Genomic DNA, 25,618 nt, shown 5'->3' on the forward strand with positions numbered 1-25,618 from the left:
GGCGCCCCGGCTCGCGAGCCCGGCAGTCTGCGTCGCGGCACGGCGCACTCTCCGAGGCTGCAGGGGCGTCGGAGTCGCGGGCTCGCCCTCCGGGGGCGCACAAGCCCGCCGCGACCCCGCCCCCGGCCGGCCGGCCAATGGTCCACCCTCGCTAGGCGCAGCCACCCAGCTCCAGTTCACCCCACCGAGGCCGACCGTCCCCAGTACCGTGTAGGTGAGGCCGGCCCACCGGAGCGCTGTATATTTTATTTGATTTTGTTTTGTTGATTTTTCGAAGCAGGGTTGGTTTCTCAGTGTCGTCCGGCTGCCCTGGAACTCACTGTGCAGACAGGCTGACCTTAGATTTAGCTATTCACCTGCCTCATCTCCTGAGTGCTGAGATTAATGGAGTGTGCCACCACCTCCTGTCTTGAAGTTTTGTGGGGTTTTTTGCTTTTTTGTTTTGTTTTGATTTGTTTTTGTAGGGGATGCAGGTTAGAGACGGAACCTAGAGCCTTACACAATGTAGGCAAGAACTCTCAGATTTTTAAATGCTTTAACAAATTAAATGAATTTTCAAAGGCCTTGCCCCTAGAAGTGTGGCACCAGCCATGTTTCGACTCCTAGTTGTAAACTAAATGGTATACAAAATGTTTCTAGAGGCTGCTGACCTGCGTCAGCGAGTAAAAGCACATGCAAGTCCGGATGTCCTAAGTTCCATCTCCAGAACCCACACAAAGGTGGAAGGGAACAACCAACTCCATACTGCGTGCAGTATCATGCCGGCCTGCACACCATGACACTCACACACAGTAAAATTTCAAAACAAAACACAGGAGCAGAGCCAGGAGACTCAGAAGTTCAAGGTCATCCTCCTTAAAGTAGTTTGAAGCTAGCCTCCCTTATAAGACCATCATATTTAACCTAATGTACATATAGTGCCGGGACCCACGCCAAGGCTAGAGGAAAGGAGGGAGGGAGGGAGGAAGGGAGGGGAGAGAGGAGAGCGCGCTTAAATCCCTTAGATTGTTGGAGGTACCTGAAAACTTAATTTCCTTTACAGTAAAATCAGAACGTTCAGAGAAGAGTGAAGTCAAGATTGCAGAAGATAAAGTTTATAGACTACCATCCAAGGTCAGGCACCTCCCAGCCGCCTTCTAGATAAAAGGAATTCAAATGTTAAAATTTGTTTTCAAGAACAAATGACCAGGAACTACTCGCCTCTCAGCTACCCTGGAATTTGCTTTGTACCTGAAGATGACCTTGAATTGATTCCCCTTACTTCCACCTCCCAGGGTGCAAGGTGAGCTCAACACCCCACCACAATCGTTCTCATCGGCCCATTAAAACTAAAAGGAGAAAGGAAATTCGGTACCATCCTCAAAGTCCTCATTTTACTGCAAGGAAATGAAGAAAGAATCCAGGGAGTCGATAGGTGAGGCTGGCCGGGAGGTACATACCCACAGCCCCCAGCCCTCCTTAGGCAGAAACTGGGAATCAACACTGACTCCAGGCTAACCTAGTCTACTTGGGGAGTTCTGCTTGAGGCAAGATCCTGCCTCAAGCAAGATAAGCACTTGTAATTCCAGCCCTCTTCCTTCCTCCCATTTTCGATAACACTGACAGTAAAATAGGTAGACCTGAGTATTTGTGTGGGAACCTTCTAGACTAGAAGGTAAAAATCAAGATAGTTCCTCAAAGGACTGCTTCTAAAGGACTGAAGAATGTACCTACTTCCCCTACCCCTGCCCCCACAGCATGCCACAGCTTCCCTACCCCTAGGGATTCTCAAAGCCCTGTCAAAAGGTGGCTTAGCTACAGCTGTCCCTTACTTTACCTTCACTGCTAGCTGAGAAGTACAGGAATGGCTGTTAGGTTTCAGTCACTCATCATCACACTGGAAGAACAGAATTTGGGAGATGAGAACAAACTATTGAAGAAACTAAAAATCAGAAGAGCCAGGATAAAGAAGGTGCTGGCACACGCCTTTAACCCCAGCACTTAAAATGCAGGCAGAAGCAGGTGGTTCTCTGAATTCTGGGCTACCTAGGTCTGGCCACATAGTGTGATACCTGTTTTAAAACACACACACACACACAGGTAACAATATAAAAATCTCTTTTGGGTTTTTTTTTTTTTTTTTTTTAGGGGGGTTGTGTTTATTTTTTGAGACAGAATCTCTCTATATAGCTTTGCCTCTCCTGGAACTCACTATGTAGACCAGGCTGTAGACAGGTCTCAAAAAGACCTGTGCCACCATGCCCTACTCAAAAAAAGTTCTAAATATTTATTATATTTTATGTGTGCCTGACCATAATTGACTAATTAAAGCAAGCTCTTATTTATTTTTGTTTATTTATTTAGTTATTTTGGTTTTTTAGAGAAAGGGTTTCTCTGTGTAACCCTGACTGTCCTGGAACTCACTCACTCAATAGACCAGGTTGGCCACGAACTCACAGAGATCCACCTGCCTCTGCCTCCTCAGTGCTCCAGTCCCACGCTCTATCTAAAGGTCCACTAAATTGAGATTTCAAAGAGCACACCTGGCTAGTTTTTTAAGGTCCTTTTATAGGGAGGAAAAAAGAAAACCCACAAGGTTAATAGAAAATAGCTGTAAAGACATTTACAGGTTCAAGATAATTGGCTGTTAGAGAAAATACAATGAGCTGGACAATAGTCCAGCACATGTCTTTAATCCCAGCACTCCAGAGGCAGAGGCAAAAGGCTGTGAGTTCCAGCCTGGTCTACAGAGTGATTTCCAGGACAGCCAGTGCTACACAGAGAAACTGTCTCAAAAAGAAAAAAAAAAAAAAAAAAAAAAAGATGAAAAAGCAAGAATGTACATCACATAATTGGGAGGCATACATCATGAGGTTGGTGGGCACATGTATAGATCGAAGTATTCTTGAAAACATTTTGTAGGGCAAGGGGCAAACAAGGGACATTCATACATCATGGAGTCAGAATCAGTGCACATTCAAAAACATGTTTTGCAAGGTACATCAGGTTTAAGAAACAGAAACTTGTTCCTAACTAGAAATGGAAACCTATCCTTGTAGGGTATGGGGACTTAACAACAGTGTGACTCCTGTTTCGAACTGAAGCCAGCATGGTGGCTCCTGGTCTGGTTTCACAGCAACACATGCATACAGGAATTCTTAGGGGTCCTAGAAGCTGGAGTTACAAATGGTTATGAACCATTTGAGTGCTAGGAACCAAACCCAGGTCCTCTGCAAGAGCATTGAGTGCTTTTAACCAGTGAGCCATCTCTCCAGCCCCTCTGAGAATATTTTCATTTCTATACTAGGAAGGGAAAGGGACACATGTTTGTGTAGAGCTAAGATGTGAGTAGGAAGGCTCTTGGTCTGAACACCTGATCTCCAGTGAGTTGGTACTTGTATGGACAATTCCTGAGAAGAAGCTGTGTCAAGTGAGTTCCAGGACAGCCTCCAAAAACCACAGAGAAACCCTGTCTCAAAAAGCAAAGAGAGAGAGAAACTGTGTTTACAGTGGCTGATGGGCTGCTTAGAATGTGGTGGTGTGAGATCAGAATGTTGCAGCCCCACAGGCTAATTACCTTATCTTAAGCTAGCTCTACCCCTTTGTAACAGCTATTCCTAGCTCATTTGTGTCTGAGGTAACATCTTGTGACTAATAGACCAAAACCTTTTGGAATCTATTAACAGACCACTAGCTTCCACCAGCCAGTAGATAGCATCTTGGACCTATAGAAAAGCTCCTCTCTTGCTGTAACTGCTTCTCAATGGAATCAAAGGAAATCAGTGCAGGAACTCAACAGGACAGGAACCTGTAGGGGTGCTATTTACTGGCTTGCTCAACCTGCTTTCTCCCGCCCCCCACCCCAGACAGGTTTTTTCTGTGCACCCCTGGCTGGCTGTCCTGGAGCTCACTATGTAGACCAGGCTGGCCTTGGACTCATATAGATAGATCTGCCTGTACCTGGCCCCCAAGTGCTGGGATTAAATGTGTGCTTATTTTTTGGTTTGGTTTTTCGAGACAGGGTGGGTTGGGTTTCTCTGGGTAGCTTTGGAGCCTATCCTGGAACTTGCTCTGTAGACCAGGTTAGCCTCGAATTTACAGAGATCCACTTGTCTCTGCCTCCCAAGTGCTGGGATTGAAGGCGTGAGCCACCACTGCCCAGTTCAACCTGCTCTCTTATAAAATCCAGGACCACCAGTACTGGGATGGCACCACACACTACAGGCTGGGCAGTCCACTAACGTATTTTAAACCTGCCTTAATGTATGACTTTCTTTGTTCTATAAAACTATAAACCTTCACAAACATTGAATAACCTAAATCTCTGTTCCTGGGCACTGGTCACACAGAATAATCTCTTATTCTCTTTAAAATGGGAGCTGTGTGTTTTGTGTGTGATCTTCTAGAAAAATAGAGAAAGGTAAAGGCAATTTTTAATAACCTGCTAGCAGCCGGGTGTTGGTGGTGCACACCTTTAGTCCCAGCACTCAGAGGCAGAGGCAGGTTGATCTCTGTGAGTTCAAGGCCAACCTGGTCTACAAGATCTAGTTCCAGGACAGCTTCCAAAGCCATAGAGAAACCCTGTCTCGAAAAACCAAAAGAAAGAAAAAGAAAAGAAAGAAAAAAAATCCTGCTAGCTTTGTTTTGTTGACAACTGATCATCTTGGCAAACAACAGGGTCTATATAGCCCAGGCTGGCCTGGTGGGATGTGCCCTATGTAGCTGGAGATGATTGTGAACTGCTGATTCTCCTGCCTCTACTTCACAAATTCTGGGATAAGGGCCACCACATACAATTCATTTGGGTAATTTTTGTTTGTTTTTTTTATTTTCAGAAAGTGTCCTGGCTACTGGACCACACCTTTGATCCCAACATTTAGAAGGCAAAGGCAGGCAGCTCTCTGAATTAAGGCCAGCCTGCTCAACAGAGCAAGTTCCAGAACAGCCAGGATTACACAGAGAAAACTTGTCTCAAAAAAAAAAAAAAAAAAAAAAAAAAAAAAAGGATAAGAGGAAGGGAAGGAGGGAGGGAAAGAAGGTGTCTAGTCTAGGCTGATCTGAATGGTATTCACTATGTACCTAGTAGGTTTAAACACACAGCAACCCTCCTACCTCAGCCTTCAGAGTGATGGGATTATAGGTGTGTACCATAACACCATTTTCTTAATTCTTGTTTGCTTGTTTATTTGCTTGTTTGAAATAAGGTCTCTTGTAACCTTGGTTGGCTTGGAATTCCCTATGGAGACCAAACTGGCCTGGAACTTATAGCGCCCCCTCACCTGCCTCTGTCTTTTTAGTCCTGGGATCAGACCCCCTTTTCTGGCCTCCTCAGATAAAGGTGCACAGTCACATGCAGCCAAACATAGAACATTAAAGAAAGATTTATTTATTTTTATTTGTATGTGTGTGTGTGTGTGTGTTGCCTACATGTGCGTATGTGCCTGCACAAGCCAGAAGACAGAACTGCATCTCCTGGAAATGAAGTTACAGATGTGAACGCTATGTGGGTCCTGGGAACTGGACTGGTCCTCTACACCCTGCTCTTAACTATTGAACCATCTCTTCTGCCTCTGTTCATGCTTTTTGTTTGTTTATCTTTAGAGACAGGGTTTCTCAGTAGCTATAGAGCCAGTCCAGGAACTCGGAAGACTACCAGGGTATTCACCTGCCTCGGCCTCCCTAGTGCTGGGATTAAAGGCCTGAGCCACCATGTGGTTGCTGGGAATTGAACTCAGGACCTCTGGAAAAGCAGCCAGTATGAGTCATCTCTCTAGCCCCTGTTCATACATTTTTATCTGTTAATTATATCTTAATTAGGAAAAAGAACATTGACAAAAATCAAATGGCTGCCTGAAAAATAATTTTAGCTGTATAATTGTTTTCTCCTCCTACCATGAGCTATAAACCCAATAAGATATATAGCTTCTCTTTTTAGAAATCTTTTATTATATTTTATTAATTTTGTATATGAATGTGTCTTGGGTTAGGAGGCACTCACAGACCATGATACATGTGGGGGCCAGTACAATTTGCAGTTCTCTCCCTCTACCATGTGTAACCCTGGGATTGGCAGTTGCCTTCACCCACTCAAGATTTCTTTCTGTGTCTTCTATGGCTCAACCTTCAGTATGAAGTAATCCTATCCCTGTTCTTTGAGTTGTTAGTGTCTTCGGCCCCTCTTCTAAGGAGGAAATGGTCTGTTCTGTGACATCCTGTGTTTTACTCTAGAAGTCTCTACATAACAGCACTGAGCAAGGAGAAGCTGAAATCAAAGACTGACCAAGTGCCAACCAACTAGCTCCGTTCTGTAATCTGGGCAAGAGGCAATCACTGCAATGGTGTTTGAAAATTCAGGAAAAAAAGTGTTTGAAAATTGGTTTTCATGGTTAGACTGGACTCTTCTCCTTTCAAACAGTGATTGGACTCACTGCCCAGTTAGAATGAGGTGTGGTAAGGCACTTCAGACTGTTCTAGAACACACTGTTAAACAGTATTTTTTTTTTCCTCCCCATTGAAATTAAATTCCTTGAAGTGTCTTAAGCATGTCTGATAATCCCACTGGGTAATAAACCCAGACCTTTTTTGCTGTTGTTGAGGTGGGGGAGTCTTACTGTATCACATAGGCCTTGGACTTGAGCCTCTTGCTTTGGTCTCCCTAAGTGCCTGGGATTATAGGGGTGAACCAGCAAGCCTGGTCCTAACATTCATTAAGGAATGATATTCTAGCATACAGACTTCTGCAGATTTCAGAATGCACTCATTACAATGGATTGCTAAGGAACATAAAACTTGACTTAATACATTTTCAAAGCATATGGAGTGAAATGACACATTTATATAAAATTTGTAACATTTATTTAGGCAAAAAAATCCTAATCTGTACATACAACATTAATACTTAAGTGATATTCCATCTGAATATATAGCCATGATTCATGTGCAGAATGCTCCTGTTCACCAAGCCATAACTAGAACATCTTCAGTCCAGACAATGCAGAACTGTCTGAAATACACATTCAACTTCCCTATGGGTTTCCCCGTCCCTGAAAAGCATTAAACCCAGAGTTCAAGCAAAAGACAGCTTTTCATAGCACAGTCTAGAATTTGAAAGAGGAATCCTGCAAAATCAGAGATTTTGTTATTAATATTTTGGATTTTTCAAACAAGGTCTTTCTATATAGCCCAAGATAGCTTGGACTTCACTTAGTAGCTCAAGGTGGTCTCCAATTCAAGGCCCCTCTGTTTTGCCTCCAGAGTGTAGACATTAAAAGTTGGTGATTAATTTTGTTATACTTATCTATTTAATGTGGAGCATAAGTGTGTATAAAGCACACATGGGCATCATACGACAACTTGTGGGAGTCAACTCTCTCTTTATACTATGAGGATTCTCACCATACACAGAATTGAGCTCATGCTTAGCAGTAAGCAACTTTACTAAGCCATCTCACTGGCCCATAAATCATCAACTTAAAATGTTTCTGCAGATTATCTGAGAAATCTAGATATAACATTAACTTTTAGAGGAAAAAATGCTCTCAAAGATTTCATTACTTAAGAACTTCTTGTTTCAAAGTTGATTAAAACAAGATTAAAAGAGTCTGGTGTAATGGCACAAGCCTTTAATCTCAGCATTTGAGAGGAAGAGGCAGGTGATCTCTCTTTGAGTTTGAGGCCAACCTGATCTACATAGCAAGTTCTAGGATGGCCAGGGCATCATATTAAGAATTTTTGATGCAAAAAAACAACAAAGGCAGACAGATCTCTGAGAGTTCAAGGTCAGCCTGGTCTCTAAAGTGAGTTCCAGGAGAGAAACCCTATATCAAAAAATACCTACACACACACACACACACACACACACACACACACACACACACAAAAAAAAAAAAAAAAAAAAAAAAAAAAAAAAAAACAAATTCTTTAAAAGAACTTTAAGTTCTCCATAAAGTAATCTCAAATCATTAATGAAATAGATTTGATTTCTCAAAAACTAATTTTGTCAAAAAAACATAAAATTGGATTTTCTGTCCAGGAGTTCACTCTGTACACCAGGCTAATCTCAAACCTGGGGATCTGCTCTGAGTGCACTACCATACCCAGCTAAGAATTACATTTTTTGAGGTGGGTCTTCCTATGTTGCCAAGGTTCATCTTATTAAATTCCTCACTCACATAAGTTCTCAAGATCCTTCTGCCTCAGCCTCCCTGGTATCTGAGAATATGGATGTATATAGAATTCAAGATGTTGGCCCAGCACTTGCATGTTAAGATTACAGCATATGTTACCACACTGCTTGGCATATTCTTACTATCACTGCTCAGTCAGCTAGACTGTCCTCCTGAAGAGCCACCCCTTCAGCATAGTAGTAAGAAACTGAATTAAGTTTTGCATAATTACAAAAAAAAACCCCAGTACAATAGAAAGGCAGAAAATATTCTTTCTTAGGCTCTTAGTCTTCATAGTGTCTTGGGTTAAGATCTGGAAACAAATGCATGTACTACAAAGTGTGCCACATCATGCCAAGTCCATGAAATTCTAAGTAACACAACCATGATTCACCTAAAACTCGACTGCAAAATTCTCTATCATACTGTTAGTGCTGGGTTTTACATTATTATTAAAATGAACACTTTTGAGTTAACACTAAAAATTAAGAATGGAAGCAGTCTCAGAGCAGTTCTGAAGCCCAAGCATACCAACACTCCACGTAAATAACATGCAGATAAAAACAAAAGAGCCCTTATCAGCTGACATTAGGATAATGCCTTTAACCAATGCCTTCAGCTTATTAACACTGTTTAAATCATAACTAAAGTCCCACATAACCAACTAATAAAAAAATGTGCCATTGGAGACAGGATGCAGGCTATCATATACAAAATGGTTCATTCTGTAACCTTTTTTCACCCTTTTCAACTTAGAGTACTGCTACACATTGTTCTGGGCTTCTGGGAAGAGGATGCATTTTAAAACACTATGCCATGCCTAGCTTAGTGCACCCCTATAATTCCAGAACTCAGAAGACTGAGTCCAACCTGGAAAATGTATTAAGACTCTATCTCAAAAAGGCAAAAATGGGGGCTGGAGAGATGGCTCAGTGGTTAATAGTATAGGTTGCTCTACCAGAGGAAACAAGTTGAATTCCCACATAGCAGCTCACAACTTTCTATAATCCCAGTTCAAGAGGCTCTGACACTCTCACATAGACATACATTCAGGCAAAGCATTGATGTATATAAAGTTAAACCATTTTTTTTAAAAGGCAAGAATAGCTGGGGATTGTGGCCCATGCCTATTATCTCTGTACTTAGCAAGAGAAGCAGAGTTCAAAGTCATCCGCAGATACATATTGAGTTTGAAACCAGCTTGGGCTACATAAGATCCTGTCTCAACAAAACAAAACAAAACCAAAAACAGACAAATTTACTGTTCACCACATGGTGGCTCACAACCATCTGGTGCCCTCTTCTGGCATGTAGGCATACATGCAGACAGAACACTGTATACATAATAAATAAGTCATAACAATTTCACACCCCAACATTAAATGTTTTCAGTAACATGTACCAAAGGGGAAAAGTATGATGGAAGGGCATCAAAGAGAGAATAGTGTTATCTTAACAGAACAGCCCTGTTTGAAGTGACTAAGAAGATAGGCAGGCTGGAGAGTGGTGGCATTCACCTTTAATCCCAGTTCTGGGGAGGCAGAGGCAGGCGGATCTTTGAGTTTGAGGCCAGTCTGGTCTATAAAGTGAGTTCCAGGGCAGCTAGGGCTGTTATACAGAGAAACCCTGTCTCAAAAAAACAAAAAGACAAAAACAAAAAAAAAAAAACAACAAAAACAAACAAACAAGCCAGGTAGGTGGTGTGTGCTTGAGGCACGAAAGCAGGGCAGCTGTGAGTTCTAAGCTCGCTCTGGTTACACAAGATAAAATGAGGCAAAAACAAACAAGTAAAAAAAAAAAAAAAAAAAAAAAAAAAACAAGACATACAGTTTCTGCATGTATGCCTGCAAGCTAGAAGAGGGCATCAGATCACATTATGGATGGTTGTAAACCACTGAGTCATCTCTCTAGCCCTTGTTTTGATTTTTTTTTTTTTTTTTTTTTTTTTTTTTTTTTTTTTTTTGACTCAGGGTCTCACTATACAGCCCTGGCTTTCCTGGAACTATGTAGACAAGGCTAATAACCTTGAACTCACAGAGATCCACCTGCTTCTGCCTCCCAAGCACTAGATTAAAGGTGTGAACCACCAAGCATGCCTGGTTGGTTGTTTTAAACATGGATCTTTGATTCTTTAGAAACAATACAGAAGCAAACTCCCAAGGCAGTTTCCACTCATCCTCATGGTGGGTGAACTCTCCTGCCCAAGCTAACAAGCAGCAACAATCAGGGTCAATCCTCAGTTAAGATCAGTAGTTACTGTGTCCACCCCCATTACTTCTTGATATATGGGTAATTAAAAAAAAACACTTAATATCCATCTCTCTTTTTCTGATAGTAAGAATTGAACTCAGGGCCACTCGTTCTAGTACTGAACTGAGTTACACTCTCAACCCAAAAGATGAAAAAAAAAAAAAATCTGAGTATAAAGACCATAGCAAAACTTGATGCACAAACAGCAGATGTTTTGATTTGCTATACTTTGCTTTATTCCATTACAATCTTACAAAGTCTAATTCCATTTCCTTTCTGGGAGGGATGCTGGGAACTAGACCTGGGACCTTGTGGATGTACTTCCTTCAGCAGATCCAAATGTTGCTATTGCTGACCCAATGGCTTGCATCTGAGTACACCAATAAGTTAAACAAGGTCATTCAAGCTTAACCTAAACTGTGCCTGAAAGCACACCCCTAAGCCAATGACTCTGGAGGTACCAAGTACTTACATTATGTCTCCAATTACAAAGGGAAGACGTGATGGGTGGTGGCAGTACACATCTCTAACTTCAGGACTTGAGAGGCGGATCTTTGTGAGTTCAAGGCCAGCCTGGTCTATGAAGTGAGTTCCAGGGCAGGCTCCAAAGCTACACAGAGAAACCCTGTCTTGAAAAAAAAAAAAAAAAAAAAAAAAAAAAAAAAAAAAACAACAACAACAACAAAAGGGGAGGCCTGTAGAGACTAGCTGGACATACCACACATGTATTTACTCTGTTTCAGCTATCTAATGATGGCTTTCAGAAGCATCCCAGTGCCAAACACAATAGCACATGCCTGGAATCTTATTACTTACTCAGAATTGTAACTGTGTGGGATCAAAGCAGACTACAGCCTTGGGTCCACACTAAGTGAGATTCTATTTAAAAAATGAGAACACACCACCCACCAACAAACAAAATCCAAACAGAGGCAATAACACCTTGATACATTTGGGATGTGATCAATTTTGGGTTTTTTTTTTTTTTTTATTTGTTTGATTTTTTAGTTTTGCAATGTAGCCCTAATTGGCCTGGAAAATATAAACTGAAATGTTTTTGAATCTTTATGTATCAGATTATTCTGAAAACTTCTGTATTTTTTGACCATTTCTTGTTCTGCTTCTTGAGATAGGGTTCTGAATTTGCTGGTGATAATGGGAATACAAGTATGTACCACCACACCTGGCTTTATTTTACTAAAGATTTGTAAAAGCAGAAAGTTTAGTAGGAGTCTATAGAAACATGCACCTTGTCCTGACATTTGAAGCTGAAGTTCTCAAGTAGGCTTTCCCTGAAGTAGACTAGGTAGACCTGGCTGGTCAACACCACCAACTTGCAAGCTACTTCAGACTATTCATTGTCAAAATTTTAATTTTAGACATTAAAATTTCATCAAAATGCAAAAACTCCCTTGAAAGAATTTTCTTTTCTCTGAAATATGCTTAACTATGAAAAGTGAAACTTTTTGTGGGGGAGGCTGTTGAGACAAGCCAGCCTCAAACTTTCAACAATCCTGTCTCTCTACTGGTAGTTCATAGGTTTAGCAACCATTTCAGGTGAAAATGTATCTTATAGCTCTAAAACTCCCTTGAACCAATGAAGAATTAAACCACTTAAAAAAAAAAATCAAACCATTGTTTTATATGGCTTTTTGATAATTGTTTCCTTTCAGTTTGATTCAGCACTCATTCCTACAAAGGAAGCCCAAAACATTAAGGTCTGAAGACTGTGACAGTACTGTGTGGGAGTCAGACATGTTAAAAGCATACTAATAAATCAATCAGCTTTTTGGTATTTTTTATAGACAGGGACTCTCGTATAGCCCAGGCTGGCTTAGAACTAACAGTCCTTTTATCTTCATTTTCCACATACTAACTAGGATTACAAGTGTGTGCCCCATACCCAACTTAAACAAGCTCTTTTCTAAACTGAAATATTTCTGACTTATTAAAAAATAACAATTTAAAACTCTACTGAAAACATTTTAGATGAGTATGAACAAAATGTGGTCAGAAGAGATTTCAGATTAAACCTATTCACAAAAGGAGATTTAACTGTACTTGTTTGAGCTGGGTCTTGCTGTCTAACCCATGTTAGCCTTGAATGCCACCTGCTCATTAGTTTTGGATTAAGGACAAGTGAAACCAAGCCCCCCCCTTAAAATAAAAATTTTGTTCTGTTTTGTGAGAAAGGGTCTTCTTGTACTGCTCAAGCTGGTTTGCAACTCTGTGGCCCAAGCTCACCTCCAACTTGTAATTCCTTCTGTATCACCCTTGTGATTGATTACTAGATTATAGGTCTGAACTATTCCCAGCCTAAAATGAAAATTTAAATGGAAATTAAGTTTGTTGGTAACTTGGTATCTCCCAGGTTCATGGGACAACAAATGATTCTTCATTATGTCAATGATCTTAAAGGAAAGGCAACTGAGCCAGGCATTGGTGGCACACGCCTTTAATCCCAGCAGTTGGGAGGCAGAGGCAGGTGGATCTCTGTGAGTTCCAGGCCAGCCTGGTCTACAGAGCGAGTTCTAGGACAGGCTCCAAACAATACAGAGAAATGCTGGGGGGGGGGGGGTGCGCAACTGTCTTTTAAAGAAGTCCATCAAGAACATCTCCATTTACCTGCTCAGCTACACATTTAACCATTTCGTACCAGCTTATTCTTCTCTTGCATGACTGGGGGTGAGATGTGGACATCTTTTTCTAACATGAACACAAAATAAAGATACACTAAATGTCACTCTCATGGCACCGCCTCAGTCTCCATATTTTATCAGGAGAAAAAAAAAGTAACATTTTTGTGTATGTTACTGACTATTGAATGAATACATGCTAAGAACATACTCTACCACTGAGTTACACCCAACTCAAGGTTAACTTTCATAGCAAATTTTCTATTGTTAGTTGTATTTTAACTACACAAATTAACTCTGTAAATAGTCTGTACTCCACTGAAAAAGAATGACTTTGGGAAAGAAGGGGTAAAAATAGCCAGTTTAACCAACAACATTTAAAAAGCTGCACTCTTTTACATTATGACAGTGTCTCAGAGACACTTTGACACAGAATGCTGGGGTGTTACACTGAGGTAACTGGGGGAATATTTATGGAGTAACCTGAAGACAGTTCGTGCTTCCAGCCTTCAGCATGGAGAACAGCTCCTGCTCCCGGTCTTAGTAGAGGGGCACAAGGAGAATTGTCCTTTTCTCAGAGCTATACCACATAAGCAATGTTAATCCCTGTTCACCTCTGTTCTTCTTTCATAGCTTTTCTTTCTTTTGTATTTCTTTGACTGCCATCCAGGCGCCAAACAGCAAAGAGACACAACAGATTTCCACTCATACAAAGAAGAGCATCTTGTGAAGGATACACAGAGAATGAAGGCATTTTTACATAAGCAGTATGAAACTCGCAACTGAAGCAGTGCTGACATCACATGGCAGTCCTGCTCACACTGCAAATTATCTGGAAGGGACTCTAGAGAAGTCTGGTGTAAGGGTTCGTGCAATTTATCATAAAACTGTAGAATCTCAAGCACAGGTTAAGTTCAAACACTGAAAGATTTCTTAAAAGACAATAATGAAGGAAGACCTTTCTTGCCTCATAAGTTAAAAAAAAAAAAAAAAATCACAAGACAGACTGTTCACATGGGCAGTACTGTACATTACCAATCCCAAATTATCACAAGACTCTCATCACACTCACACTCACTCACACACACCCCAACACCAGAGCACACTACTCCAACCACAAAAAAGTTTCCTGTTGTTCAGTATCCAACTACCTATGGCTATCAGTTTAGTCGGGCCTGGGGCTGCTTTTTACAGGGAGGGGGCCTCCCATGGCGCACAATGTGTCTTTCTAAACTGTCCAGAATGGCTATAGCAATCTGCTGGACGTAGGGGTCTGTCTGCTCGTGCTCTTTGATGTTGTACAAATGCTGCAGTCCTCCTTCTTCAATCAGCATGCTGCAATACCTTGAAGCTGAAAGAAAATAAGAGAACATTTCTCTTAAGGTGTTTATACGTTTTGAAGTTATTCCACAAACAACAAATTCTTCAGAGCTTAAAACAAAACAAAATGCATCAAAGGCCAGGCATGGCAGAACATGAAACAAATCTACATAGTAAAGACCCTGCCTAAAAATTCAAAAACAAAAAGCCCCTCACAAATCAGGGATCCTCTATCAATCTCTACTTTATTCCCTAGAATTTAGGAATCTTAAAACAAAAAAATATTCTTATTTTATGTGTATGGGTGTTTTGTCTACATGTAAGTCATGTCCCACATGCATGCCAGGGCCCAGAGAAGGCCAGAAAAAAGGTATCAAATCCCCTGAAACTAGAGTTACAGATAATTGAGTCACTATGTGGGTGCTGGGAATCTCAAACTCAGGTTCTCTGGAAAAGCAACTAGAGCTCTTAATTGCTGAGCTGGTATGATGGCACACACCTTTAGCTCCATCACTACAACAGACGCAGGAAGATCTACATGAGTTCAAGGCCAGCCTGGCATACACAGCGAGTTCCAGGACAACCAGGGCTACACAGAGAAACCGTGCTTGTCTTAAAAAACTAAAAAATGGCTTTCTGGAGGCTGAGGAGATGATTCAATAGTTAAGAGCACTTACATGGTGGCTCACAACTGTCTATAACTCCAGTTCCAGGGAATCTGATAGCAAGTAAGTGGTGTATGGACATACATGCAGGCAAAATACCCATACCCATAAAATAAAATTTAAGTAATAACTAAAAAAAAAAAGGCTTTGTGGAACTGGGTTATGTCAGTGGGCTTTTTTTAAAAAATGACTTATTTATTAATTAATTATTAACATAGCATTCTGCCTCCACATATGCCTGTACACCAGAAGAGGGCACCAGATCTCATTATAGATGGCTACAAGACACCATGTGATTTCTGGGAGTTGAATTTAGGACCTCTGAAAGAGCAGCCAGTGCTCTTAACCTATGAGTCGTCTCTCCAGCCCTAGCAGTGGCTTTTTTAATCCCAGCAATTGGGAAGTAAGTGAACCTCTGAGTCGGAGGCCAGTCTACATAGCAAGTTCTAGGCTAGAAAAGCCAGAATTACATAGTGAGACCCTGTCTCAAATAAACAAGCTCAGGGTTGAAGAGAAGGCTCAGTTCTAACAGGCACTTGTTATTCTTATAGAGGGCCCAGGCTTAGCTCCTAGCACCCACATGGTGGCTTACAACCATCCCTAACTCCAGTTCTAGGAGATATGATGCCCTCTCAGGTCTTGACAGGCACCAAGCAAGTGGATCTCTAAGCTGGGAGAGACCCAGTCTGATCTATACATTTCTAGAACTGCTTGGAAACACAGAGAAACTCTGCCTCAAAAAAACAAAACAAACAAACAAACAAAAAAAAAAAAAACAACTCTTAACAAAACCCCCATTTCCTCCAGGGTTGAGGTTACATTTAGTGAAGCGTTTTGTCTAGCATGTTCTAGGCATGGTGGTGCATAACCATCTCACCACTCAAAGTTGAGGGCTGCTGAGAGTCTACGACCAGTCTGAGCTACACAGTGAGTTCTATGCCAGCCAACAACCCTTTACCCCTGCCCTACCAAATGACTTTCTGTAAAGGAGATTTCACTTGAACCACGGTTCTAATTTTGGTACATACGATTCTTGCTGCAGACATGTTGCATGGCCCAAACTGCCCACAGCTGGACTCCCGGTGTTGTAAAACAGCCAAGTAGAGGGAAAAATGGATTAAAGGACCTAAAGATTCAAAATACAAGAATCAAAGTCACATTTTATACAGAGCATAATTTCTAAGCAGCGAGTCTTAATCTTTAAGAAAATACATGCCATTTCTAGACTGATCTAAAAGAACAATACCTGTTCTTTGTCATGGCTATTTCAGAAAGTACTGCACTGAGACACCACGGTGTACATAAAGGATTTAACATACTGTACATTAAGGTGTGAATCTTTCAAAAGCTTTTTATTCTTTTTTTTTCCATTGTTGGTCTTCCCCCTTAGATATCTATCTGAAAAAGTATGCTTTATAATTTAAAATTAGTTACAAGACAGCTGCGGTGGCTCACACCTTTTTGGGAGGCAGTTAGATGGATCTCTGTGAGTTTGAGGCCAGCCTGATTTCAACATTGAGTTCCAGAATAGCCAGGGTAATATAGAGAGGCCTGACTTTAAAAAAAAAAGGGGAGGGGGTGGTTGTAGGGGATCACCAAGGAGATAGAACAACTATAAATATATACTCAGAAAAGAAGCTACTACAGAAAACAACATAGCCTGAGTTACATAAGACCATGTTGTGTCAAAAAAATTTTTGAAAGATCTTAAAGAATAACCTAATGGTGTTTCAAACCCAAAAGCAGTGCATGACAAGAAACAATAAATAGGGATGGAAGTTATGAACATGGAGACTAAAAATAATGTGTAGAATCAAATAAGGAGTTGCTTCTTAGAAAAAATAAAATTGACAGTACACTTAGCCAAACTAACCAGAAGAAAGAAAAGACCTAAATTAATACAATTAGAGATTTTAAAGGTGTTAGAACAGACTACAATGAAGTTCAGAGAATTATTAGAGAACATTTAAATAAAATTATATTCCAGAAAATTGGAAAAATGGATAAAATTCTAAATGACCTACCAAAATTAAATGAAAAGGACATATACAACTTAAAACAGATCTGTAACAAGCAAAATGATTGAAAGTCTAGAGGGTTGAAGGAAGCCAGGATTGATGGTGAACCTTTAATACTCAAGAGGCAGGCAGATGTCAGTGAGCTAAAGGTCTGCACAGTGACTTCTGGGTCAGCCAGGGCTATGTGGTGAGGCTTGTCTCAAAAAATAAACACAGAAACCAACCAAACAAAACAAACAAAGCCAAAAGTGAATTAAATTCTTACAAAGAAAATTTAAGAACACATTTAGAAGTTTATGTATCATGACCAAGCTGGTTTTCATTCCAGAGATTCAGGATAGCTCAACATATGCACATCAATAAATATTATACAGCACATAAACAGACTTGAGGACAGAAATAACGAACATCTCAATCACTAAAGGCCTTTTACAAAGTTCAGCTTTCATGATAAAAATCTGAGGAAATAAGCCTGATAAAACAGGCCTACATAGGCTCATACTATACACCAAAGACACAGATGGATGGTTGGATGGATGGATGGGTGGGTGGGTGGGTGGATGGATAGATGGACGAATGGATAGATCATTTCCTTATTCAAAACCAGAACTGGGATAAGAGTGTCCACTTTCTCCACTGTTACTTAATTGAGGACTTGTGTTTTAGCTAGAGAAAAGAAATAAGACAAAAGGATGAAATAAATGAGGCATAAATGGGAAAGGAGAGTGTCAAATTATTATTATTATTATTTTGTTTGTTTTTCAAGACAAGGTTTCTCTGTATAATAAACATCCTTGGCTATCCTGGAACTTGCTCTGAAGACCAGGCTGGCCTCAAACTCATAGAGATCTTGGGAGTCAGTTCTCTCCTTCCACTGTGGTAGAGAGGATCTATCTCAGATTGTCAGGTAAGCTCTTACCCATTGAATCATCTCGCCTCTTGAGTACTAGCATTATAGAGATGAACCACCACATTGGGCCTTAAGATACATACTTTAAAGACCTTGATTTGTGAAGTAGGAAATGGAGACAGTCAATGATATCTTGCAGAACACCATAAAGAAGGTACAGAATTTGCTTTTTTGTTTGTATTGGTCTAAACAAAATGGGTTTAAAAACTGTTGAAGAGGGGCCGGAGAGATGGCCCCACAGTTAAGAGCACTGGCTGATCTTCCAGAGGACCCAGGCTAGATTCCCACATACCGGCTCACAACACCTGCCAACTCAAAACTTCAGAGGACAGATCCAATGGCCTCTAAGGGCACTGCATGCACATGGTACACAGACATATAATCAGACAAAGCAACCACTATACATAGAAAAAATTAAAACAAAATCTGAAAAACAAGACAACATGTATGAAGAAGCCAATAAAAATAAGTCATAATAAATTTATGCAGCAATGGGAATATTTCAGACAATAAGTTGCCTATCTTCCCACCTAATTAGTCATAGGCAGATTTAGCCTTCCAGAATGCCATTTTTGTTGTTTTGTTTCATTGGCTGCCCTCAAGCTTGCTGTGTAGCCTAGGACAACCTTCAACTTCACATCTTCCCATCTCCACTGCCCTGACATTAGCACTACTTCAGACTCAGACTGCCATACTTGGTTTATGTAGTGATAGGGATCACAAACCCAGGGTTTTATGAATGACCGACAGCACTTTGCCAAGCATATAACCCCAGGCTTCTTTGTCATCTTTAAACAGAGAACAAATTCCAGAAATACCTTCAATCAATATGGATAAAGGAAGGAATGTTGAGTGAACAGTAGAAAACAAATCAAAATACTTCTTAAAACCAAACTCCCTTGAGGCAGGTCTTGTCCTATAGCCCAGGTTGACCAGGAACTTGGCAATCCTGCCTCAGCCTCTTCAGTGCTAGGATCATACATTCCCATGCACACCATGAGCAGCTACTTTACTCAAAACCAGTACTATATGAGAGATACTTCAAGTAAAGATTACCAAAAAAATAACCAGATTACTTCATAATCATGCTAATTACCTGTATGCTACCATCTCACACTCTGGAGTAGGCCATTTCAAAATAGCTGAATGCTAGAAGACACAAGACACAGGATATGTTACAGTATTGATTTTTAACAATATTACCTTATAATGAAGCTTTCATACTATTACAAATATAAACATATCATTCCAGAAAATACCAAATGACCCTACCAAATCATCAAGAAGAGAATTCCTCTGGCTACGGCTCAAGGTCCATGCCTGTTCACCTCTGGATATTAAGTGGGCGATAATCCCAGCTGCAAAGTAACTGACTTCTACTTCCACACTGTGCAGGAGACTGCTGATATGGTCTATGAAATCCTTCCACATTAATTCAGAGTGTAGCTCTTGTACTTCAGCTATATTGTTCTGGAAGAAAAGGAAGGTATAAAAGTCTTATGCAAAGGAAACAGCTAAGAGAACTGTTTCAGACACTAGACAAGCACTAATGGTGATCAACAAAAGTATACAAGAAGGCATTTTGCAGAATGCAATAAAGGAAAGGGGAATTGTGGCAGTTAGTAGTAAATATCCCCCTAGTCTTGAATACATGAATACTTGGTCCCAAACTGATGATGCTGTTGGGAGGTTTAGGAAGAGTGGCCTTGTTGTATTAGTTTGTCAATGGGGGTGTACTTTAAGGTTTCAAAGCCTTGTACCATTCCCAGTGTGCCCCTTCTCATCATGCTTGGAATTCAAGATGTGAGCTGTCAGTTTCTATTCCTGCTGCCATCCTGACACTGGCTGCCATCATGGATTCTTTCTTTAAAAAACTTTTTTGACTATGAGTTCAAGGCTGGCCTAGGATACAGAGCTAGCTTCCAGTACAGCCCCAAGCTACACTGAGAAACCCTGTTTTGAAAAACAAACAAAACAAAACTTTTTTTTTTTTTTTTTTTTTTGAGGTTTTAAGCCAGGAGAAGGCATCATATCCCCTAGGGCTAAACTTTTGGATGTTTGTGATTTTCCACGTGGGTCTCCACCCAGGACTTGACCTCTGGTCTTCTGGAAAAGCAACCAATACATTTTTTTTTTCATTGTTTTTTTCAAGACAGGATCTCACTATGTAACCCTGTCTGTCCTAAAACTTGCTCTGCAGAACAGGCTGTCCTAGAACTCACAGTGATCTACCTGCCTCTGTCTCCCCAGTGCTGGGAGTAAAGGTGTACAACCCCCTACACACACACACACAATTCTTTTTTGTTTTTCAAGACAGGGTTTTTCTCTGCATAACTCTGGCTGTGCTGCAACTCTCTCTATAGACCAGGCTGGCCTCAAACACAAAAGAGATCCACCTGCCTCTTCCTCTTGAGTATTGATGTTAAAGAATTGTATCACTACACTAGGCTTGTTTTGTTTTTTTAATTTAAAAATTATATTTATCTATTTTCTATTGTCACTATATATACAAAAACAATACAACACCATCTTTCTATATTTTTGTTTGTTTGTTTATTTTTAAGGCAGAGTCTCACTACTATGTAGGAACTTACAGAGATTCACCTGCACTACCACACCCAACTTCCTTCCTTTCTTCTTTTTGAAACAAGGTATATAATGTAACCCTGGCTATGCAGAAGATGCTTTGAACTTCTGATTCTGCTGTCCTCACCCTTTATCTCCCAAGTGTGAGATTACAGGTGTATGTAATCTCATTTTTACACTTTATACTCATGTTTATATTTTCTTTTTGGGGGGGTTGGTTTCGAGACAGGGTTTCTCTGTGGTTTTGAAAGCTGTTCTGGAACCAGCTCTTGTAGACCAGGCTGGTCTCCTACTCAGAGATCCACCTGCCTCTACCTCCCGAGTGCTGGAATCAAAGGCGTGCACCCAGCTATATTTTCTTTAAATATCCAAAGTTATATGATGCAGAGGATGGAAACCAATTCTCATGCATGCTAGGCAAGTACTCTAACAATGAACCTATATCCCCATTTATTTTATTTACCTATTTATTTTGTGTGTGTACATATCTCACATGTAGAAGTCAGAGGACAATTTGCAGATGAATTTTCTTTCATCATATGGTTTCTAGGATCAAGCTCCTATCATCAGGCTCTGCATCAAGTATCCTTACCAACTGAGCAGCCTTGAGGACTTAAGTGGCAACTTCTAATGTGCACATTCAAACAGAAAAATAATTATGCCTTGGAATTAATCAGAAACAGTGTATAACTTACCAAAAGTCCTAGAACTTTTTGTTGAATGGATGACTCAGTTGGGAAAGACTGTATAAAAAAACAGAACAATAACTATCTAAAGAAACAAATATAATAAATAAATGCTTAAAGAAATCAACCACATCCAAACTGTTAAGTAAATTTCCATTCTAACCTCTAGAACTCTCATGAAGAGTTCCAACCCTTGATTTTCGATGAAGTGTCTGCATGTTGTTGGGGATTCATCTGTGAGGTTCCAAAGTGCACTCAAAGTAAATTTCAATGTAGTGTCCACTGAATTTTGATTAGTCTTCTGCTTCACTATTTGAAGAAGTTGCTAAGGAAGAAAAAAAGAATGAAGTTTTCATTATTGAATTGTTATCATAATTTAAGATTTGCCAATAAGCACATTTGCCAATAAGCTTAAAGCATCCCTATAAAGGATTTTAAAAAAATGTAAACTATATGTATTTATTTATTTAGTGTGTTGGGGGGGGGGCATCCATGCCATAGTATGTGTGTAGAGGTCTGAGAACAACTCATAGGAGTTGTGTTTTTTTCCTCCCTGTGAGTCCTGGGGATTGAACTCATGTTCATGGTTGGCAGGAAGCATCTTACTTACTGTGACACCTTGCTAGCCCTAGTTTATTTTTGTATTGTTTCTTAAGACACTCTTGCTATGCAACCCAGGGCCAGTCATCTTGACAAAAGCTATAGTCACTTTGGAAGAAAGACTCTCAAATGAAAAAATACCTCTATAAAATTGTAGGCAATTCTGTAGCCTATTTTCTTGATTAGTGATTGCTGTGGAAGGGCTCAGCCCATTGTGGTGTCCTTTCTGAATAGGTAGTCCTAGAGATGTATAAGAAAGCAGACTGAGCAAGCATTCTTCATGGCTTCTACATCAGTCTCTGCCTTTCCTAGATGATGAACTCTAAGCTGTAAGATGAAATAAACTCTTTCTTCTACAAGTCGATTTTGGTCATGGTATTGTATCACAGCACCAGAAACTTTATGACTATAGCCAAAGCTAGCTTTTAAGTCAAGATCATCCTGCCTCAGCCAACAATTCCTTACTCTGAGCCTTCATTTTTCCTTCTCAACTTTCATTTCTGTTTACAGAAAAATAGTATACAGTAAGGAACAGAAAACTGGATCATAAGAGTACTTGTTTATGTTCTCTCTCCTCTCTCTGTTCCTGTCTGAACATGTAGCCTCAAACTCACTATATACCAAGGATGACTTTGAACTTCTGTTCTCCAGCTTCTACCCCGCAAGTGCCACAATTGCATGCACATACTAAAACACAGGGTTTATATGGTACTGAGAATGCGAGCGTTCTCTTCACTCATGGAGCTATACATCCCTAGACCTCTGCTTGCTTGCTTGCTTTCCTTCCTTCTTTCATGTGTGTATATCTTCTTCTTTTTTTTAACTTTATTTTGATTTTGTGTCGTGTGTGTGTGTGTGTGTGTGTGTGTGTGTGTGTGTGTGTGTGTGTGTGTGTGTGTGGTGTGCCGATGAAATGTATGAAACACTGAGCTTCTGTGGTCAGAAGAGAACTTGCAGGAGTTGATTCTCTTCTCTCACCATTAGGTCCCAGGGATTGAACTCAAATCATCAGACTTGGTGGTGGTTGCCTTTACTGCTGAACCATTTCACTCACCTTGAACCAACTATCTTAATTAGTCATAGCATACCATTATAACAAAACCTGGGAAGAGGGGGTGAAGGAGACAAGACTAGTATTTATTAACTTAGAGTAAATAATACCTATAATACCTACAGTATCATTTTCCAAGGGGGTAAACTGAATATAAGAAATATTAAATAACTTGGTCATAATCAATTTGATAAAAGAATTAGAAGGCCACTGGGTGGTGGTGATGCACACCAATGATCCCAGCACTCGGGAGGCAGAGGCAGGTAGATTTCTGTGACTTCAAGGCCAGCCTGGTCTACAGATAAAGAGTTCCAGAACAGGTTCCAGTGCCACACAGAGAAACCCTGGCCCCCCATACCCAAAAATAAATAAATAATAAAAAAGCAAGAATTAGAGATCCTAATTCTAACAAATTTCAAGTTTTCTTTAAGGAAAAGAGGAACGGGCTGGACATGGTAGCTCACACCTGTAACACGGGAGACTGTGGCAGGAGGACTGTCACAATATCAAGTCCTTCCTGGGCTACACATACAATGATAAGGGAATTGAAGTTTACTCTGGGTATTAAGATGACAATAGCTTTGACATGTCTTCTTCTTTTTTTTTTTTTTTTTTTTTTTTGTTTTGTTTTGTTTTTGTTTTTCGAGACAGGGTTTCTCTGTGGCTTTCAAGGCTGTCCTGGAACTAGCTCTTATAGACCAGGCTGTTCTCCAACTCACAGAGATCCACCTGCCTCTGCCTCCCAAGTGCTGGGATTAAAGGTGTGCACCACCAATGCCCGGCATGAAACTATTGAATAAATTCATTTAGAAAAAGTGAATTAATTTAAAAAAAAAATAGAGAAAGGCTGGGACAGGGATGGCCTGTACTAGGAAGATGACTTAGCATTGTGAAGCCCTGATTTAGATCCCCAGGAACACATACACCTACACCCATACATATTCACGGAAGATATATCACACTACTTTTCAGGAAAAGAAAAGAGTAACTAACATCAAGGGCTGGAGAGAAGGCTCAGAAATTAAGAGCACTGATTAATTTTCAAGAGGACCTGGTTTAATTACCAGCACCCACATGGCAGCTCACAACTGTTTGTAACTCCAGTCCCATGAGATCCAATTCACTCTTCTGGACTCCATGAGCACAGGTCACCTCTACAAGGTGCATAGACATATATCGAAGCAAAGTACCCATACTCATAAAGTAAATACATTTTTAAAAATTAAAAGCAAAACCAAACAAACAAAAAACCAAAACACTATGCAGTATCCTAAAAAGAGGGAAAGTAAACTTACCCGGACAATGAAGAGCTCAGCACCAAGCTGTGCAGTTTGTTCTGTAGAAAGCTGGAAGCAGATATAAGATAAAGTAAATGTTCAAGTACTAATAGGTGTGAATTTACTGTAATTCACCATAACAGCCTCCAAAGCCAGACTGAAATAGCTCATTAGCCTCCAATTCTGCAATATTCAACACAATTAAATAAGCAGGGTAGCAAAGAGGTGTACTAACTTTTCTGGCACACAAACAGGAGTGACAGTTATAACTGTAATGAGAAAAAACTGCCTTTAGGAAATCATTCAGCAAAAATCAGGTACCTTGGCAGCCAGGATGGAAATGATAGCAACTGCCATTCTCTGCATGTTTTGATCTTCGTGATTACAAAGCCACTGCATGACAAGCTTGGCTGCTTCAAACCTGAAAACACAAGAGAGTTTCCTCAATCTTGGGAGATCCAGACACGATTTCAGGGAGCCAGGTGAAGGCTGATCCTACCTACAATTTAGTGTGTGGAAAGGGAAGGGAAGCTTTCTCTTAATGAACAGGAATAACAAATTATCATTAGTATTTTCAAAATGTTGCCTTTTTGGTTTCCTTCCCATGCTGGCAACTGGACTCATGGCCTTGTCTAGGCAAAAGCTCTACCATAGAGATATATCCCCAAACCTTTACCTTATTTTATTTATTTATAGTGTCTATTATTTTTATTTTCCCTACTGGTAGTATGTGTATGTTTATCTATGATGTGCATGAGTGTGCAGGCATGCTATGATATATATGTGGCCATCAGAGGACAAATTTTGAGAATCAGTTCTCTCCTTTCACTGTGGGTTCTAGAGTTGGAACTCAGGTGGTCAGGCTTTTATGAAAAGTGCTTTTTACCAGCTAAGCCATCTTGCCAGCCCTTAATTATGTCTTTATGAGATAGGATCTCATGTAGCTCAGGCTGTCCTCAAACTCTCTATGAAGCCAAGGATAACCTTGAACCACTGATCTTCCTGCCTCCACCTTCCATGTGCTGGGATCACTGGCATGTGCCACCATACCTGGCTCTTTGTTTTTATTTTGAGACATTCTCAGTAATTTGCCAGGCAAGCTTTGAACTTCTAATTCTCCTACTGGAATTATGATAGCAATGGCAGAGAAAAAGGAGCAAGGGGCTGAGCAGAAAGCTCGCTGGTAAAGTGCTTGCTGCACAAATATGAGGACCTGAGTTGAATCCCCAGCGACCATGTAAAAGAGCTAGGCATGGCAACGCATACCTGTAATCTTAACTCTGGGGAGGCAGAGACAGGAGGATCCCTGGGACTTGATGGCCAGCCCGTCTAGCCCACTCCGTGAACTCCAGGTTCAGTGAGAGACCCTGTCTCAAAAAAATAAGGTAAGGAGCAATTGAGGAAGACACCCAATGTCAACCTCTGGTTTTCACACTGATGCCTGTGCACATTATACACACACATACCAACAACAC

At 40.5% G+C, this 25,618-nt stretch overlaps 1 protein-coding gene across 1 annotated transcript in view; it reads right to left on the minus strand.

Moving 5' to 3' along the window:
- Nucleotides 1–13,272: 13,272 nt before the first annotated feature.
- Zyg11b (zyg-11 family member B, cell cycle regulator) overlaps nucleotides 13,273–25,618 on the minus strand; it is a 43,400-nt gene continuing 31,054 nt past the window's right edge. The window contains exons 7-14 of the mRNA XM_051188411.1: nucleotides 24,465–24,564; nucleotides 24,162–24,212; nucleotides 21,379–21,540; nucleotides 21,225–21,272; nucleotides 19,216–19,413; nucleotides 19,040–19,092; nucleotides 16,044–16,141; nucleotides 13,273–14,381 (exon numbers count right to left, since the gene is read on the minus strand). Coding sequence (XP_051044368.1) covers nucleotides 14,191–14,381; nucleotides 16,044–16,141; nucleotides 19,040–19,092; nucleotides 19,216–19,413; nucleotides 21,225–21,272; nucleotides 21,379–21,540; nucleotides 24,162–24,212; nucleotides 24,465–24,564 — 901 coding nt within the window. The 3' untranslated portion in view covers nucleotides 13,273–14,190. The remainder of the gene's footprint in view (nucleotides 14,382–16,043; nucleotides 16,142–19,039; nucleotides 19,093–19,215; nucleotides 19,414–21,224; nucleotides 21,273–21,378; nucleotides 21,541–24,161; nucleotides 24,213–24,464; nucleotides 24,565–25,618) is intronic.

The sequence above is a fragment of the Phodopus roborovskii genome, unplaced genomic scaffold (genome assembly GCF_943737965.1).
Source record: "Phodopus roborovskii unplaced genomic scaffold, PHOROB, whole genome shotgun sequence".
NCBI classification, from domain to species: domain Eukaryota; kingdom Metazoa; phylum Chordata; class Mammalia; order Rodentia; family Cricetidae; genus Phodopus; species Phodopus roborovskii.